The sequence below is a fragment of the Haemaphysalis longicornis genome, unplaced genomic scaffold, assembly GCF_048455015.1.
Source record: "Haemaphysalis longicornis isolate Haplotype H1 unplaced genomic scaffold, Haemaphysalis longicornis Haplotype H1 scaffold_4, whole genome shotgun sequence".
Classification (NCBI taxonomy): Eukaryota; Metazoa; Arthropoda; class Arachnida; order Ixodida; family Ixodidae; genus Haemaphysalis; species Haemaphysalis longicornis.
Window position 1 is genome coordinate 218,652,248 of NW_027526361.1, and position 16,905 is coordinate 218,669,152.

General features: G+C 43.5%; 1 protein-coding gene across 1 annotated transcript in view; it reads right to left on the minus strand.

The window, feature by feature from the left end:
- Nucleotides 1-16,905, minus strand: part of LOC144179634 (polyamine-transporting ATPase 13A3-like) — a 93,094-nt gene that overhangs the window by 56,868 nt on the left and 19,321 nt on the right. Inside the window, exons 3-8 of the mRNA XM_077708051.1 lie at nt 12,256-12,423; nt 11,029-11,087; nt 9,870-9,960; nt 8,700-8,869; nt 5,779-5,848; nt 5,047-5,181 (exon numbers count right to left, since the gene is read on the minus strand). Coding sequence (XP_077564177.1) covers nt 5,047-5,181; nt 5,779-5,848; nt 8,700-8,869; nt 9,870-9,960; nt 11,029-11,087; nt 12,256-12,423 — 693 coding nt within the window. The remainder of the gene's footprint in view (nt 1-5,046; nt 5,182-5,778; nt 5,849-8,699; nt 8,870-9,869; nt 9,961-11,028; nt 11,088-12,255; nt 12,424-16,905) is intronic.

The window sequence follows — 16,905 nt, forward strand, 5'->3', positions numbered from 1 at the left end:
GTTAAAATATACAAACAAAAAATTTCTCACCTTTAAGCTAACCCAGACATTTTGAGTTTAACAGCATCATAATCATCAGCATAAACACCGCTACTGCGCCGTAAGCATAAACGTACATGTGAAGGAATTGTTTACACTACCATTGGGGTGCCTATTTAAAGTGCACGCTAAAATAAACGTACTCGTCTGATTTTCCGGGTCCCAAAGCAGTATTCAATTATAAAAAATCCCGGGCCATCTCCACTAACCTGAAACCTGTGGAGGGCCGAAGCATGCAATGCACAAGCGCATTCTTAGTGCCTTGGCTTCTCTGCCCACGGAGTTGAAACCGGGGGGGGGGGGGGGGGGTGTAGAGGTAAACAGCTTTGCGGCAAAAGTCTCGTGGCTTTGAAATTTGAATCGTTTTGGCGCGAGGTGTTGTGAGACTAGAGTCCTGGTGTCCCGGTGTGTTCGTTAGTACGCGTCTCTACCCGCGAAAATGAAACGTTCCAGCGCGAGGCGTTTGCAAACGAGTGTTCCGGTGTGCTCTTTTAGTGCGTGTTACGTTATTGCGGGACGCGTTGGAAAACCAGAGTACTGGTGTTTTGGTATCGCGACTACACGCGACGAAGACGACAGGAGACGCCGAAAGCTAAGCACCTTGGAGACTTCGCCCCTAGAACGCGAAAAGAGGAAAAAATACCGAGCACAGTTTGCCGCTCAACACCAACTTGCAAATATATCCGTGATGCAGTGTTTCTGCAATGTTATGGGGCGAGGTCAACGTAATTAAACTTAATGCATATGCGCTTCTGGTGTTGTAAATAGTACTAATATTTCTTCATTGAAATTTTTAATATTATCTGACAGACACGTATTACGCTAAAGTATTCCTTTACTGTTGAAGTAGTTTTTACACCACTTTCGGTTATCTCCAACGACGTGCTTCGCGTCCAACATTATACTTCATCGCGTATTCTCGATACTGTCAGAAATAATATACGGCTTTTCTGCTATGTATTTCACCGCAGAATTGGCTGGGTTACTGCCAGCAACACCAAGGGACGCCAAGTATAGAATATTGTAGCGCCAAAGAATGAGCCGAACCGTATATGGAGACAAAAAGAATTCAGGACCATCAGAGACGCTCAACGGCAAGGTGTTTCTCACGCACCTGTGGAGCTCTCCTGGCTTTTCTATGTAATACCCACCGGGTCATTAGAGGCACGTTGACACAAGGCCCTTTCAGGGAAGAACGATCCCGGGCCATCTCCCCTAACGTTAAACCTGGTGAGGGGCGAAGCGTGTAGTGTATAAGTGTATTCTTGGCGCCTTGGTGCTTTTAACAACGGCGATGAAACAGTTGGGGGGTAGAGGTATATACAGCTTTGCTGTAAATGTCTTTTGTCTTTGAAGCACGAAGCTCTTTAGTGCGAGGCGTAAAAAAGCATCCCGGTGTTTTTTAACACGAAATTCTTTTATGCCGGGGTAGACAAACCTCACCGACGTCACTTCCGTTACGGAAATGGCATCACCAGCAAAAGATACATTGGCGCGCCGGCGGTAGGACTAGAACAGTCTGCCGCAACGGGAGGTGTGAAACACTCTGCCAACTGAGCCACAAATTCGTGCCCGGATAGCTGTACGAAGACTGCTTATGTATTTCCCTCTAACGTCTCTATTCAAATGGTACTGCCGTTTAGGAGAGGTGAAGCCAAGTAGTGCGCCATGGCGCTAATGACCGCCGATAGTTGGCGCCTCTATAGAGCAGCGTATAGCAGCGGAAGCTGCTGTGTTTATTCGTTCGCTGCCGATGTAGAACGCCGCTCAGCTCATGGACCGCCGCTGGCGCTGCCACCGCGTTCCACAAGCTGAGCTCTTCGCAAGGCAAGCGTCTGGCGTACACACACTGGGCAGGACCAATGTGGTCGCACCTCTGCCGAAGCGACCCACCAGCAGAACGTCGCTCGCTAAGCACACCTACAAGACGGCTGCCGACCCACAAATCATGCTCCTTTTGCTGTAGCGGACCGTGACTTCACCAAATGATTCGCTGACAACCCGTTCGGTTTTGTTCCCACAGTTTGCGATCGGCTGGGGTTTTAATCCGATTAACGCAATGCACCGGCACGTGCAATCCAGTGCCTGACGTTGACACGTCTAACGGTGCCATACCGACATAATGTAAATATCAATGTGGAAGTTAATATCGATGCACAATAAACATTCAAATGCTCCTGTGAAGATACATTTCACTTTCACGTTTTACTAATTCCTATAAAAAAGGATCGACCGCATTTTTAGTGCGCGTTTCGATGCGCTTCTGCGCGAGGCGTAAACGAGTGTCCCGGCGTTTTTATAGTACGTGTTACCTTCTAGCGCGAGGCTAAACGAATTTCCCGGTGGAGTAAGAAACACCAAATTTTCTAAGCTGTGGCCACGGCCTTGTTGTCTTACAGTGCTGTTTTTGATTTGGGTTACAACTTTCACACCTGCCGGGCTGAGTATTTCTTGATCAACATTTGTGCAAGCGTTAACCAACTAGGCTTACGAATAGATTTGGTTGAATTAATTTCATAATTACCTATCGTATTTTCGGTACCCGGTATCCTGGCAGTAATTGGCCTTGGAATAACCAGTTTGCATTTGCATCTGGCCCGCATTTGCATCTGACAACCCCTTCAAGACGTATTTAACGAAGCGTTGCAACATCAATATACGTTCGAACACGCGCTAGCGTGGATTAACTTTGACCTCATACACTTTACTGAACCCTATAGGCTGTCGGAAGTTACAAAATGGGGCCAACTTCTCCCTGGCCCAATTCTTGCTGGGCTCGGTGTTTACTTCCCAATTGACTTTTCAAGAGCCGTAGACGATTCGCCGATCCGCAAACTCGGTGGAATCAATGCTATCAAGAAATCTCCGCGTCACAGGAAAAGTAAAAGGAAATTGGCTAACAGGACGCAGAAACGGGAATAGAAGTTTGCAATTATTTTCCGGGTAGAAAAACTTACAGTAAAGCGCTCAAAGTAGTCAAAACATGGCTTACGGACTTTTTAATCTGCACAAGTAATCTCGAAATGTTTTCAAACTTTTTAGGTGCCATCACGTGAGACAGCCCTGATCTAGCATCGTCTGGTGCACTCATCGTTAACAGCAGAAGAAAGTGCGTAGTTTCATCTATATCACCACATTTTTAAGAGGGGAGCACTTTAGGGGTCCGGATTGTCGTAGCAGCTCATCCGCGGTCACGGTATCTAGCTACCGCAGTCACAACGGCGCCACGCACCAAACCCATTCACACGGCGTCACGAACAAAAACATAGGCTGAGAAAAGATACCTGCTTGACCTCCAATTTATACTTCCAGCCAAAAGCTGCGAGTACACTTGAACAAGAAGCTTATGTAGGCAACACCGTTCGAAAGTCGTGGAACCGCCGGCACTGGTCATACATGTACCCATTCTTCCACGCAAAGAAAACAGCAGGTGCAATTTAGGCAAAATAGGTGTACATGACTGGTAGTCCCCGCGTTTGTTTAGTTAGGAATGCTTGTTGGTTTGTTTATTACGATAGTGAGCGACAAAAGTGGCTGCGGAAGACAAAACCTACGTGTTCAAACTGACGCAGAGGGGCCACAGAACATGCGAGACGAAAGCAAGCAGAAAAAGATTCAACTCTCGTTCGTACTGTACCAGGCAGAATAAGAAACAAAATATGAAGGAACGGACGCGATATGTCCCAGGAAGAGGCGCGCAAGCCCTGCGAAGGTGGGGAAAATGAATTGCATTGAACAAACATATGTTCAATTCATCAAGAGTGGAGTGAGACAGGGAGAGGAAGAAGGAGAAACGTGCGGGATGGTAGCAGCGGACAATGACGCCGCAGCCCCTCTGACGAATCCCTGCTTCACACATGACAGCCTTCACATTGAGTGGAACATCTTTACCTTTTTGAAGGTGGTACATTACCATGCATGTGAATAATATTGCTCAAATCGTGTCGATGTCGCAGAAAATGCTGTAAACTCAGATCACACGAGACCCGTGAGCAGACCCAGCCCTCTTCTAATTTTACAAGAGCAACTCCATGCAAGACTGCCTTTTCAGCTAACCCGCATTACACCACTATAGCATGCCCGTCGAATTGTTTCCCTAAAATCCGTCAAGTCTCTCTAGTAGAGGAAGGTGAAAAAACAGGGGGATGAATTATTTTATTTCGTGTTTGTTGATTAGCCTATTGTAGTAGATTACGCAAAAATCATGTGCAAATTAGAGCTTAATTTTGTCAGCAGCTTGAAAGTTTTATAAGTTATTCCTGACGGACGTAACAAGCGCTAATATGGGGCCCTTGGTACCGTGGTCACTCTAGCGTTTGACAATCGTGATGTGAGATTTGAAAACCTCTGTTTTTTTAAGTGCCTCTGTTGAGTGCGCTAGGATAGCTGCGATCAAGCTCATAATATATTACCAAACTATTACAAATATTGGAAGGGCATTCGTCGAATATCGAACGTTCTTCTGTATGATTTCTTAAATTTATTAAACGTCGTCGTGGAGTAAATTTGCAGTAGCAGTAACAGTCAAACATAATATGTATTCAAGGTTCACTTTTAACATTTTGATAATATATTTATTCCCCGCCCCACGATTGTTCAGTGATTCAGTGGCGCCTCCTGAGGAATTTGGGTACATATTTAATAATACCCCAGTTATAATACTATCGTGACAATTACATCAACATAACTTTGTTTACTCCCCTCTATCTGAATGTATGTGTCAGTGATACCAATAAAATAAAACTTTCATTATTTAGAAAGGTTCTCCGCTGCACCCCAGCGCTGAATGCATAAATATGTAACCACTCCTGCCTTGGCTACCAACAGGTGGCTGGCAGTATATTACAAATAAAACAAATAAAAATAAGTCAGACGGGTGTTCCAGACGCTCCGTAGAACCGGAGTTCTGCGCTGTCCTACACAAACTACTTCGCTTAACCAAACTTGCAATGGCTGAATATACTAGCTTCACTCCAAAATTGGGCATCAAGATTTAATTGCACTCACCCGCCTTATCTGGTAGACACTCGTGACGAGAGACAGTGAAGACATGACGACAATGCAAGATGCGTAGTAAATGTAGCCATCGCTGAACCAGAGGATAATACTGAACAGTTGAAACACAATAAAAGGCTCAAGAACCTGGACAAAAGGAAAGAGAATGGAAAGTTACCATGAAATGCTCGTTCCAGCAGTTTTTTTTACAAAATGATATTCTGCGAAACTAGACTATCGAGATTTGTTTTTTTTTTATTTTACGCAGTTCTTTTAAATAGAGTGATTTGTTAAGGTTACATTAAATATAGGCCTTTTATTCACGAAACTGCTCAATCCAACAAAATCTAGTTTTAGATGACAAATAGCGCTTATTTGATTCATAGAAACTTCAGTTGGACTATCGAACTACCATAGGGTTTTTTACTCAACAGATACGTAGTACCGACCTCACAGAGCTTATATTGAAGAAGTCATTTAGTTCTATTTGTGGTATGTTTAGCGCAGAAAGGGCTTGAGGCGTCATATTTGGTGAAAAATCAGATGTTTTAAACTTTCACTGGTGTGGCCAATTTGAAATTATTAGCACCGTCTTCAGTTTGACATTATTGCGGGGCATATTCCAGCAGATAACAAAGTAGCTGGAGTAAAAACACGGCACCAAAGCAGTTTTTACAGTTAACTTGCCGGTAAAATATATCACCTTGTACATGACAAAAGATAAAAGATGTAAGCAAGACTAACCTCCTGAAAGAAAATTCGAAAGACTGATTGTACTTGGACACTAATATTATTATCACCAAAAAGTACTCGTCTGAAAAAGTCAAAGAGCATATTTTTAGTACTGGGAACCCACACACAAGCAAGGCAAAGAAATATACCAAATTAAAACTATAACTGACTAAAAAAATTAAAAAATAAAATAAAGAATCAGGGGTGGAAAATCATCGTGCAAAATCATCTTCAAAAGAGAGGTGGCATGTAACAGTTGACTAGAATAAATCTCTATAGATAGGCGTGCTGATCTTCATGAAGTTATAAAAAAGATCTAATATCCGTTAAATTAGCAGCAACTAAACACATCAGAAGTATTAGTGCCTTTTTTATGGTTTCTGGAAGCAGTTCTGAAAAGTCGCAAAATTCACAGCAGGTTCCTCTGCAATCTTTGACTTCGGGACCTCCTCCTGTATATAAACTCTGTAATTTTGTTTCTTCTGTGAACAATAAAGCACCATCAAATCGAACGAATGTTGTACTAGAGGAAGGCATCGTACCTGTTCACGTTGCTTTAAGAAGCATAATCCCGCTGGCAACGAATACCAACGCAGCCCAAACAAAGGCGGTGCGAAGGTGGGCTACCAGTATTCCAAGGTAGTGAACACATTACATTTGTTAAAAAACTACTTCAAAATCTAGGGTATTTTACTAAGGACTGGCCAAGACCTCCTTATAAAATATCACTATTTTTGGCAAAGATCAGTTTGTTTGGCTTTTTTTTTCCTCAAGCACAAAAGCTATCAGCTGACGTGGTTTTATGAATGGCATACGCTTTTTAGCAAACCGGATCAACCAATAGCAATTACATATTTAAATGAAGGAAGCAATCCAACAAAACACTGGGTGTATGCGTGCTACAAAATTAAACACAGCCGTCAACATTCTTTGAAGGTACACCAAGCAAATCTGTTATTCGGAATTTACCGCTTCAACAAGTATTTAAACTTACTGATGCTATTTCTGTGTAAGAGTGCCGGCCCATTGGTATTAACATTGTGTAAAGAAAACATCTTGTTGCTTTTTATTCCAAAGAAATCGTAAAAGACACATAATTTTGATTTTTTTCGAAATAATTTTGAGGTACTTCCTCAAGTCAAATATATTTGCATCAAAATGTCGCTTTTGTTTTAAGAAAGGGATTTAAGGAAAACGAATTTCGGATTACCTTCTCGCTTCCGCGCAACTATTACGCGTCGAAATTGAGTATTTACGTACTGTACGACGTCACTCGAAAACAGACAGCTGAGTACTCATCAATGTACACCATTTGTACAGAAAAAATTATCGCTATATCCTAAATGCTCTAGCAAAATTATGAAGTGCCCAATTCGGTGATATTTCTTTTTATTTTACTTCGAATGGCCGAAATATTGCGCCCGGCGTATCTGTGACGCCCACTTGCCTGAGCAATGTGGACCTGATGCCACCTCCTTGCGGACATAGCGTTTGCGTGCAACAGCATCACTCAATTCGCGCAGGGCTGGAGGTGCGGCTGCTCCATCATCGCATTAATGTAGGGAACGAAATGCTTTCATATTCCCCACCTATGACTGCGCTTTTTGTTTAAGCCATCATCATCAGTTCTTTTATGCTAACTTGAGGACGCTTGGCTCCTCTGTAGAATTCCTGTTGCTCCTATCCCGAGTGAGCCGAGGGCATTTTTCCCCGCAGTTTAATTAGTTCATCCCAACCCTCCATCTAATCATGTGTTCGCCTGTGTATGGTTTACCATCTTCTGGCAACCAGTCCATCAAACGAATAGTCGACCAGTTGTCCCTCAACAGCGTTATATGACCTGCTCTATCACATTTTTTCGTTTAGTCTGAATCGGAATACCTTTTATACGAATTGGTTCATGAATACAGCCTCCTGCGTTTATGTCTATGCAAAGAACCGGCATTTTTCCCCTGTCTTGTGGAGGCGATTTAACCTTGCTTTAGAGGCACTTATAGCTACCGCAACTTCCCCCCCCCCCCCCATATGTCATTACTAGATTTACACAATGGTTCTGAAGCAGTTCTTGGGACCAACCGCCTAATTATTTGCTGCTCTAATTTTTGTATTCTTCAGGGTGAAAGTACCCTTCCATGCTTTACGTAAGCAGGTAAAACATAAACTTCGACAACCGCACGTGACTACCGCCGATTCGTGATGCTTATCATGACTTAAAACAGAACATGTGGTGATCTTACTGTTGTGCATAGGTCTTTCAGGTAAGGGAACTTTTAATGCAAGAGCGTTACACGTTGCAAAAAGTTTGTAATTGGCATCGGCTACAGAAGCAGCGAAGCGGTTTGTGAACCCAGCTGATCCGGAGTCTCTGATAGCAGGACGTGAATAATAATAAAAGGCAAAAAGTACTCCGCTGATAGGGAAAGGCAAAATAGCAAAGTAACATGCAGAAAAATTCATCCTAGACCCCTGGCTTGACAAGAGATGAAAAACCGTCCTAAGAGACAACGGAAGACTTCGAAAGCGTGAGTCTGAAGTGAATATTAAGCAAGTGGTCTCAAGCGGTTTGAGGCGGGAGCGCTTAAACAGCGCAATGCGGAAGGAAGGCGCCCCCAGTCATTATTTTGGACATCAAAGTTGTTGCATTCACAACTAAAAAGAAATTTTGGAGTCCCTCGGAACTTTTTCGTTAAGCGTGCAATCTTTTATTTGGCTTGTCAACGCTGTACGATGAATACTGATACAAAACTATTTTCCAACACGGGAAAGGCTGCGCTACCATGTCTTTAAATGCCAATACTATCTTGAAATGACGTTGGACAGCTGCACTTAGCCAAGCGTGGTCTCATACGTGGTGAGGTCATTCGCTTCTCTGAAAAAGGAGAAAGCCAAACACACGGCTTGAACTAAAAACAGGAAGCTTGTGCGTACGCTACCTGACCAGTTGCTCCTCTTGTGAAATACCCTTTTGCCGATGAAAGTAAGAACACGGCACATTTCCGTCCAAACCCCTTAATCTGGTAAAAGTCTTGATGTCAGAGTCCCAGATGTAGCGAATCTTTTTGTTCTCGAAGTACACTAAGTGTTTTGTCCGCCGCAGCATACCCTGAAACCACAAAGAGAAACGATGTAGTCTCGACGAAGGCGTCATGGCGAGGTTTTTGCCCCGCTGCTGCGGAACGCACGATGTGGGAGAAGGGAGAATACCACGGACTTCCGCTGAATGCCGCTCGTCGGTTTGCGATTCCAGGATGCCTCTATGCGAGCAGCGAAATAGGCGCACAACATGACATCCAAATAAACCACGTAGGTGTGCCTGAACCATTGAAATGCCAGCTAAGCTTACCCACATGTCTCGGCCGCTCTACTTAATCGGACGTTTCTTTCTTGCCGCCGAGTGAACTAGTCAGAGACAGATTTCAGTAGGCGGGGTTGCCAAAAAGACATTTAGAACATGTTTTTGTTATTTATGTAAATAGCTTACCACTTTTTCCAAGAAACGTTGTTAACTAGCAAATTTGCAGCTGTGTACCTTGTAATTTTTTAAGTCCTGTGTTCGTAGCTGTGGTAGCATAGTGCCACGTGAATGTGACCGTACGCGAACGCGGTTTAACTTGTGATTATACAATTTTTTATTCGACAGGTAAAAAAACGAGATTTACCAGGTAAAATTTTGCGGGCGAAGTTCTTTTGGTGGAAGGATTACCACGCTCTTAAGACAGAAAAGCGTAATGGAATACAAAATTAGTTTTACTACGACCAACACTACTATTTCACTATAATGGCAAACCCAACACAGACTGTATCCATCCCTTAGTGTCCTCCATCACCACAGGTGTTGTTATCCTATTTTTATCACTTCAGTCTATTTTTTCTTAAATTTGCGTTAACAATTTCAATTCGCTGTTTGGAATTCCGTCTAGCATATTTAGTACAAAAGACGTAGTCCCATAAAACAACTGTCACTAATCTGATGGCTGCAGATTAGTGAAGACTCGTTACGACTAAAAGCCATCTTCATCTATTTAATGGCTTCCTCATCTATCCATCCTCATCTATTTGACAGATAGTGCAATAAACAAATATATATGTCATGCAATACTCACTCCCGGCTTCAACATAACAAGTCCATTATGTTTATTTGATTCATGAAGTGCTGAATCCTCCCGGCCTGTTACTTCCAGCTTAACCAGATCCCTGAAAGCAAATTAAGGGTAAGTAACCCAACCCACATAAGAGTGCATATTCATCGTGAGCGCTTGGTTACTTTGTGTTCACACATCGAGTATTATGTTTAAATTTTAATTTATTCACACGACCTATAAACTTTCCTCCGTGATGGCTGTGGGTGGTTATCAAGCAGTTGTACTCCCTAAACCCTGGCCTGTGAGATGAAAGTTTTATGACAGCAATAAAAATACGTCAAATATTTTTTACGGCTGTATTTAAAATCATGGAGGTATTTCTGGAAATCTCCTGGTGCAATTTATTGGAATTTGAATTGAACAGGAATTCCTGTACGTAACATGTATAGTAGCAAACATTTACGTTCAACAAAAGGAAAGTATACTTTCTGTATCGTCATAATCGCGCAACACCAAAGAAATTGCAAATTAGGCCTGAAGTAACCCTTCAGGTAAACATCGCGACGCTTCAGGTAACGCTTCAGGTAAACATGTAAACATCGCGAATTTTTCGCGACTAACCCAAGTGTCCTGTTATTGGACTTTCATCCAAAATATAGAAACTTGAGAGAGTGGTTAGTGTTTTGTTACCAAGCAGACTAATTTTTCAATGCTCGAAGTGCCCAAGTCACGAATATTATGTCGGCTATTTCAATCTATTGGGAACCTGCGCAAAAACCTGTAACGCACAAATTGCCCCATCTGCTTGTGTGTTGTGCAGTGAAGCATGAAATAGTGCTTCTTCTTTTCACCCTTTCAAGATATCGCTATGATAGCGTACGGCTTATATCTGGAGCTCAGGGACCACAATATCACCTATGAACGTCCGCAGGATTACTCAATAACCACGTGTGTGGTGGAGAAAGCTTTGTTCACACGCAAATATTGAACGAATCTGGCCAGAGGTATATAAATTACGGGCAATAAAAAAGTCTGTTGTCAGAGAAAAGCGTTTACGCTAGAAAGGGTCTCTGTGAGCCATTCCACTTTTAAAATTGTTCTGCTCTACGATTGCAAGCCAAGGAACAGTTTAGTTCGCCAGAAGCGGGGACAACCACACAACAGAAAAAAGGTTACTTACTTGACACTGGAGGCCTCTAGAGTTTGAATTTTTTCCACGAACAACTGCTTGTAAAGATCCTGAGGACAAAAACTATTAAATTAGGCAGCCTTCTTGACTTTTACCTTAGCTTCTAAATACAAAAACTTAACCAAAAATTGCGCGAGGGGCTTCTTAATTAATATTGGAATAAACAACACCCGCGACCACAAGACACGGTTTCCATTAGGACAACAGCAAACAGGGTACGCTATTCACAACTTTAATGTAATTAAAACTGTTAGCTCTAGTTGATGGATACAATTTAGAACATTTGTGTAACACTCGGGTGTTCTCTGAAACAAACGTTGTTGTTTATTGTCACAATTTCTTATTGGACGCGCTATATATCCAACGGACAGTCGATTCCACATCTTTTCTCGTGAGGCTTTGACTCTCTTGGCAAAAGGGGTCATACCACAACACCCACTAGCAACTAGTTGAAATAGCATGCACTACTGGGTTACTGCATAACCCCTCCGAAATTTATTTAAAGAACATGGCATCAAGCGTACATTTCCTTTTAGCACTGCACTCTTTACAAGGATCGGTAATTGTCTTCAGTTTGGCAGCGCCATCATTTTTACACTCCTGTAAACCACAAATCATTTATTTGCGCGCATTTATTGAAACAAGGGCGTGTGCTTCATCTGCAAGCTGCAGAAAACGGGGTAGCACCAGGCCAACGCCTGGAATGATAATCTGGAATCACTTCGAAGAGAGATAGGAATAAACATTAAAGAGCCATTTCTTTATTGCCTCAGATTAGCCTGTAATGTACGATATGAGAGAGGATTGAGCGCAAACAAATCGACAGAAGACACAGAAAGACCTGATGGGACAGCGACTAATTGGGAGAGCGCTAGCCCCGTCTAGTCTTTTTGCCTTGGCTGTCGATTTATTGGTGTTCAATCCTTTCTCGAATTATAAACCAAATAGCCCAAGAGCATGTGTTACTGTAGTGCATATTATAGGCTCTTCCAAACACCCAACGAATTTTCTATGAAACTTTCCAACAGTTCAAACTATTCATCATTCCGCAAGATTTACCCATGTGATCGCCTTGAACCTATTTTATTTCTTTACTTCAACCGTGAGGGCCACCCGCTGGCGCCATATGCGACAGTAAACAAAATGCCTGCTGCTCCCAGCCGCAGATGCTTATTGCAATGGAAAGCTAGGGGATGGTAGGACAAAAGCCTTGCTCACCACCAGAAGCACACGGGTGGCCTGGTGGAGCGGGCATCGTCGGTGTGTGCAGTACAGCCACCAGGCCGGCATCCAGTAGAACAAGAGCCGCAAGAAGCCCGCCGTAAGCAGCACTCCACACCAGGTCACCAGAGTTCGTGGGCCGTCCGGCTTGTACCCAAACACCTCCTTTGAAAAAAAAAAAAGGAAAATGCTACTAATTCAGGTGTGCCTTAAGGACGGCATGGGATACCAAGAACGAGTCAGGCTCCTGCAATGTTTCAGTTTTTATCAACGGAACATAAAAATAAAACACGCAGCCACTGTTTTGGTGTGCAGATTAAACACAGGTTTAGAACTTCATTTCCGGGCAGAGTTCCGGCGGGTTCACGCTGTTTTTCCAACTACTTTAGTTGAGAGGGCGAAAATCGCACTAGACTATTTGTCACTGGCAACCTTTTTTTCCCTAGAAATCAAAACAACGGCACGTGCATCAAAACTGCAAAATGACAAAAAACCGCAACGAGTGGTGCGTGTTAAAGACGATTCAGGTGAACTAATTACTTCACTATGCGAGTACAGTTAGGTTGCTCGTACTGCATTTTGATTTCAACCCCGATATAAGCGATGCTTTTAATGAAGCATCGCCTTGCCAGCCGTGCATCCGCGTCGGCATGTTGAACGGCCATACGAAGTTTCCAGACACTGTGGAGGACCAAGTCTATAAACATGTCACGTGGCATGCCTCCATCATTACGTGTTGGAAGAAAACGTATTTCGTGCGGAGATACCGCGAGTTATTTCTTTAGTGTCCGATAGAGAATGTCCCAGTGGAAGACTGCACCAGAACAGTCTAAGAAAATGTGTTCTTTGCTCGCTATTTTACCACTATGTCGGGAATTCAAAGACCCCGCTACAATATTCCTTTCTCCCGCAGGCATGCACCGACGGGTAGCGTTCCGTAAGGAATTGAAAGAACGAAGTTATGACAGGTTAATTGACAGGCATAAATTTAACTCTCTTTAACACGTCCTTCCTCGAACCTGCATAGTATCAGAGCTATAAAAGAGCTATAAAAAGGTATCGCTTATGCCCCGTCAATCACATGCTTGTACAGTTTCTTTCTATGTACCAGAACAAGGTATCCGCACAAAACCCTCGCCTTCAGAAACGAAAAGGCCCTAACGACTTACTTCAAGTAGCCTCACGGTAACTCTTGGTTTTAGTAACCTGGACGACGCAACAAAGTCTGGCAAATAGTTCAACAACCTCGCCTGCACCACCGTTCATATAAAAGGGCTCTCTGGCCTATCGGGAAAAAAAACCTGGAGGCAATGTGTCTAAGAATTAGGTTCACCAGTTCGCGACCTTTTTCTCGCTAATGAAGAGATTCGTACAGTGCATGTGCTCCGATCCTGATTGCTAAATAAACACCGCAAGAACCTGTTAATTTTTTACACGGTGCCCTTGATACGCACAACATCTGAAGCGCATGCCATATTTTAGAAACCGAAGTACAATACAGTCAAAATCTTGGAAAAAAGTGAACATCTAATGACCACTCATACTTAGCGTTTCGCTCCAGACTCTTTCGGTTTCTTCAGACGAGAACTCAGGGGGTTACTGGTACCGTTGTAATGGCACACAAATGTACTTCGAAGGCAAGGTGCTCCAGCTGACGTTCGCAAACTCCTCTGGCGTGCTCTCTCAGACTCCATGCAAAGATTCTACGTACTTGCTCCAATTGATTACGCTTCCTGTTTGCTCACAAAATTCCTTCGCTACTCGGACCGCTCTACTGACACTGTCTTTATCACAGCACACGACCGCAACATCGTCAGCATGTCAAATAACGTTTACCTCACTCTATGTGCAACGTGAAACCGCTTATCTGATTACGGTTTAACAACGTCAGACCAAATGGCTTCCTGGGCGCACAGCGTTTCTGTTCGTAGTGGGGCGTTGGCTTTTTACTTAGCCGCCGTATCTAGCACATCCTAACGCGGTTAACTATGGGAGAGATTTGAAAGCATACGAATGAAACAAACCGGGCCTGAAAGTCAATGATGAACATCGAGCGGAAAGTTAAAAAAATTGTTTTTCTAGGTGATGACTTCTAAAGCGGAACTTGGTCCGTTACTAAACAACTTGAAAGCACATTTATGTCGGCTCAGCGGTCCATTGAATTAATAATCATGGGAGTAACACCTAGAGCCAAGAAACGGGCTTCTTGGAACAGAGAACAAACTAGAATAGAAGATATTATAGTAAAAATAAAGAAAATGATCAATAACCTCGTTGCAAGGCAGCGGACGTGGTAAGCGAATATATCTACTTAGGCCAAGTTGTGTTCCCTGATCCCAATCATGAGGCCGTGATAATTAGAAGGATAAGAATGGGGTGCAGTGCATACGGCAGACATTCTCAGATAATGAACGGCAGCCTACCGTTGTCCCTGAAGAATAAAGAGAATGACAGCTGCATGTTACCGGTACTCACCTACGAGGCAGAAACTTGTAGGTTTATGAAGAGGGTTCAACTTAAATTGAGGACGACTCAGCGGGCAATGGAGCGGAGGATGTTAGGTGTAACATTAAGGGACAAGAGGTGAGCGGTGTGGGTCAGGGAATAAACGCATGTTAAGGACATATTAGTAGATGTTAAGAAGAAGAAATGGACGTCGGCAGGGCATGTAATGCGAAGGCAAAATAAGCGTTGGTCGTTAAGAGTAACAGAGTGGATCCCTAGACAAGGCAAGCGTAGCAGGGGGCGGCAGAACGTTAGCGGGGCAGAGGAGATCAAGAAGTTTGCAGGGATAAATTGGTCGCAGTTAGCGCAGGACCGGGGTACTTGGAGATTAATGGGAGATGCCTTTGCTCTGCAGTGGGCGTAGATTGGCTGCTGGTGATGATGATTATGATGACGAAAGCAAATTAAATGTACTTGGGCTGGCCCCGTAATTAGGCAAAATGACCGTCGGCGGACTACCAGGGTGACAGAGGGGACACAGAGAGACGGGTGTAAAAAAAGAAGGGCCATTACTCGATGGAGGGACAAAATTGAGAAATTCGGAGGCAAAGAATGGACGGGAACGGCGCAGGACAAAAGCGGTTGGAGGTCGTTAACCTTCATCCTGCAGTGGACCTAGTGGGCTGTCGCTTCTGATTTTGATTGAACAGCTGGGTCTCCGACCAATTGAGAGGGGTGGCCATCTCTGCTGGTCCTCCAGCCTTGCACCAGTAGTGGATGGCGCGCCATTGTTTTAATGTTTTACGATAGGGGTGTGCGAATATGAAATTTTTGGCATACGAATCGAATACGAATATCTAGCTTCGAATATCGAAGCGAATATCGAATAAATAATACTTTAGAAATAGACTTTTTACTTCGTTGTGGATTTTGATTAGCATTAGCACAGCAAATGGAAATGCTTGTGTGATAGCCCTATAAAAATTTCATATTATTATTTTGAGAACTTATGTATATAAAAGTTTCTTTCATTTCGACCGGAAGGGCAACCGCGCTTCAGCATCTGTTTCTGGCTTCGTTTCTGCGTCTGTCTTTTTCTGTCGTTATTGAGTTGCAGAATGCACTAAGATAAAACAGACGGCCAGGACAGGAAAGAAGATCGCTCGGCCGATCCAATGATACTAAAATGGCTGCGCAAGGTGGCACTGTTTCGGGGATAAAGCGTTCCAAAAATTGCCGTTTTTTCTCCCTTTTGCGCTGACATGCTGTCACTGCGGCTGGCAAACGTATTTTTTATGCTACTTTGAGACACTTTTCAGAGGAAAAACATTGCAAAGTCAGAGGATAGAAAATATAGAAGCCGAATATGTGGTTTTCAAAAAAAAAAAAAAACGACGTTCTGGTCATTTTTCTAAAGTCGGAAGCCGTGTCCCCTCCGTAAACTAATCAGTCCAAATATTGATAATAGGCGATTATTCGAAACATTTCGAATATTCGGAACCTTTCAAATACATAGTTTTCGAAGGGAATACGAATATAACATTCGAGTATATTTAATATTCGAGTAATATTACAAATTGTCGAATATTCGCGCACCTCTATAAATTAACGACGATAGCCTTTTTTCGGCTAGGTAAAGGCTGAACATTTCCTCTCTGGGTCTGCCCGCAATCTGTCAGTCTGTCTGCCGCTTTGCCGTTTTCTCAGCCAATTTAGATAAAAACAACGTTTAGTAGCTACGCGCTTTTACACTGGCTCACTTTAGATTCCAGCGTCTCTACGGGTAACCACTTGCTAATAACTTCTCGGTGAACAGCTAGTGACCCAGCATTGCGTCACGCTGGTCACCGATGATGACCCAGCAGTTAACCATAGATGGCTCGGCACTGTGGCCCAATGACCAGCCGGACTCTGTATTGGAACTCAGTGCCGGCAACTGGCTAGCCACAAAATTACTAGTCACCCACACGTGACGCCACCCGCGTGCGACCGCGCGCCATTCCCCACCGAAAGAAGCCTGATGACTCTTTTATCATCCAGGAATTACGAATGGTTAAGACTCAGCAGGCCCTCTGGTGACCTATCACAGCCTAGTATTGATGAAATGCTGCGCGCGTGATCGCCGGCTTACCATTCCTTACCTGCCACCGGTATACCCTTCATATCACACTGCGGGTGGTATGGCATTTATTTATCTCAGAA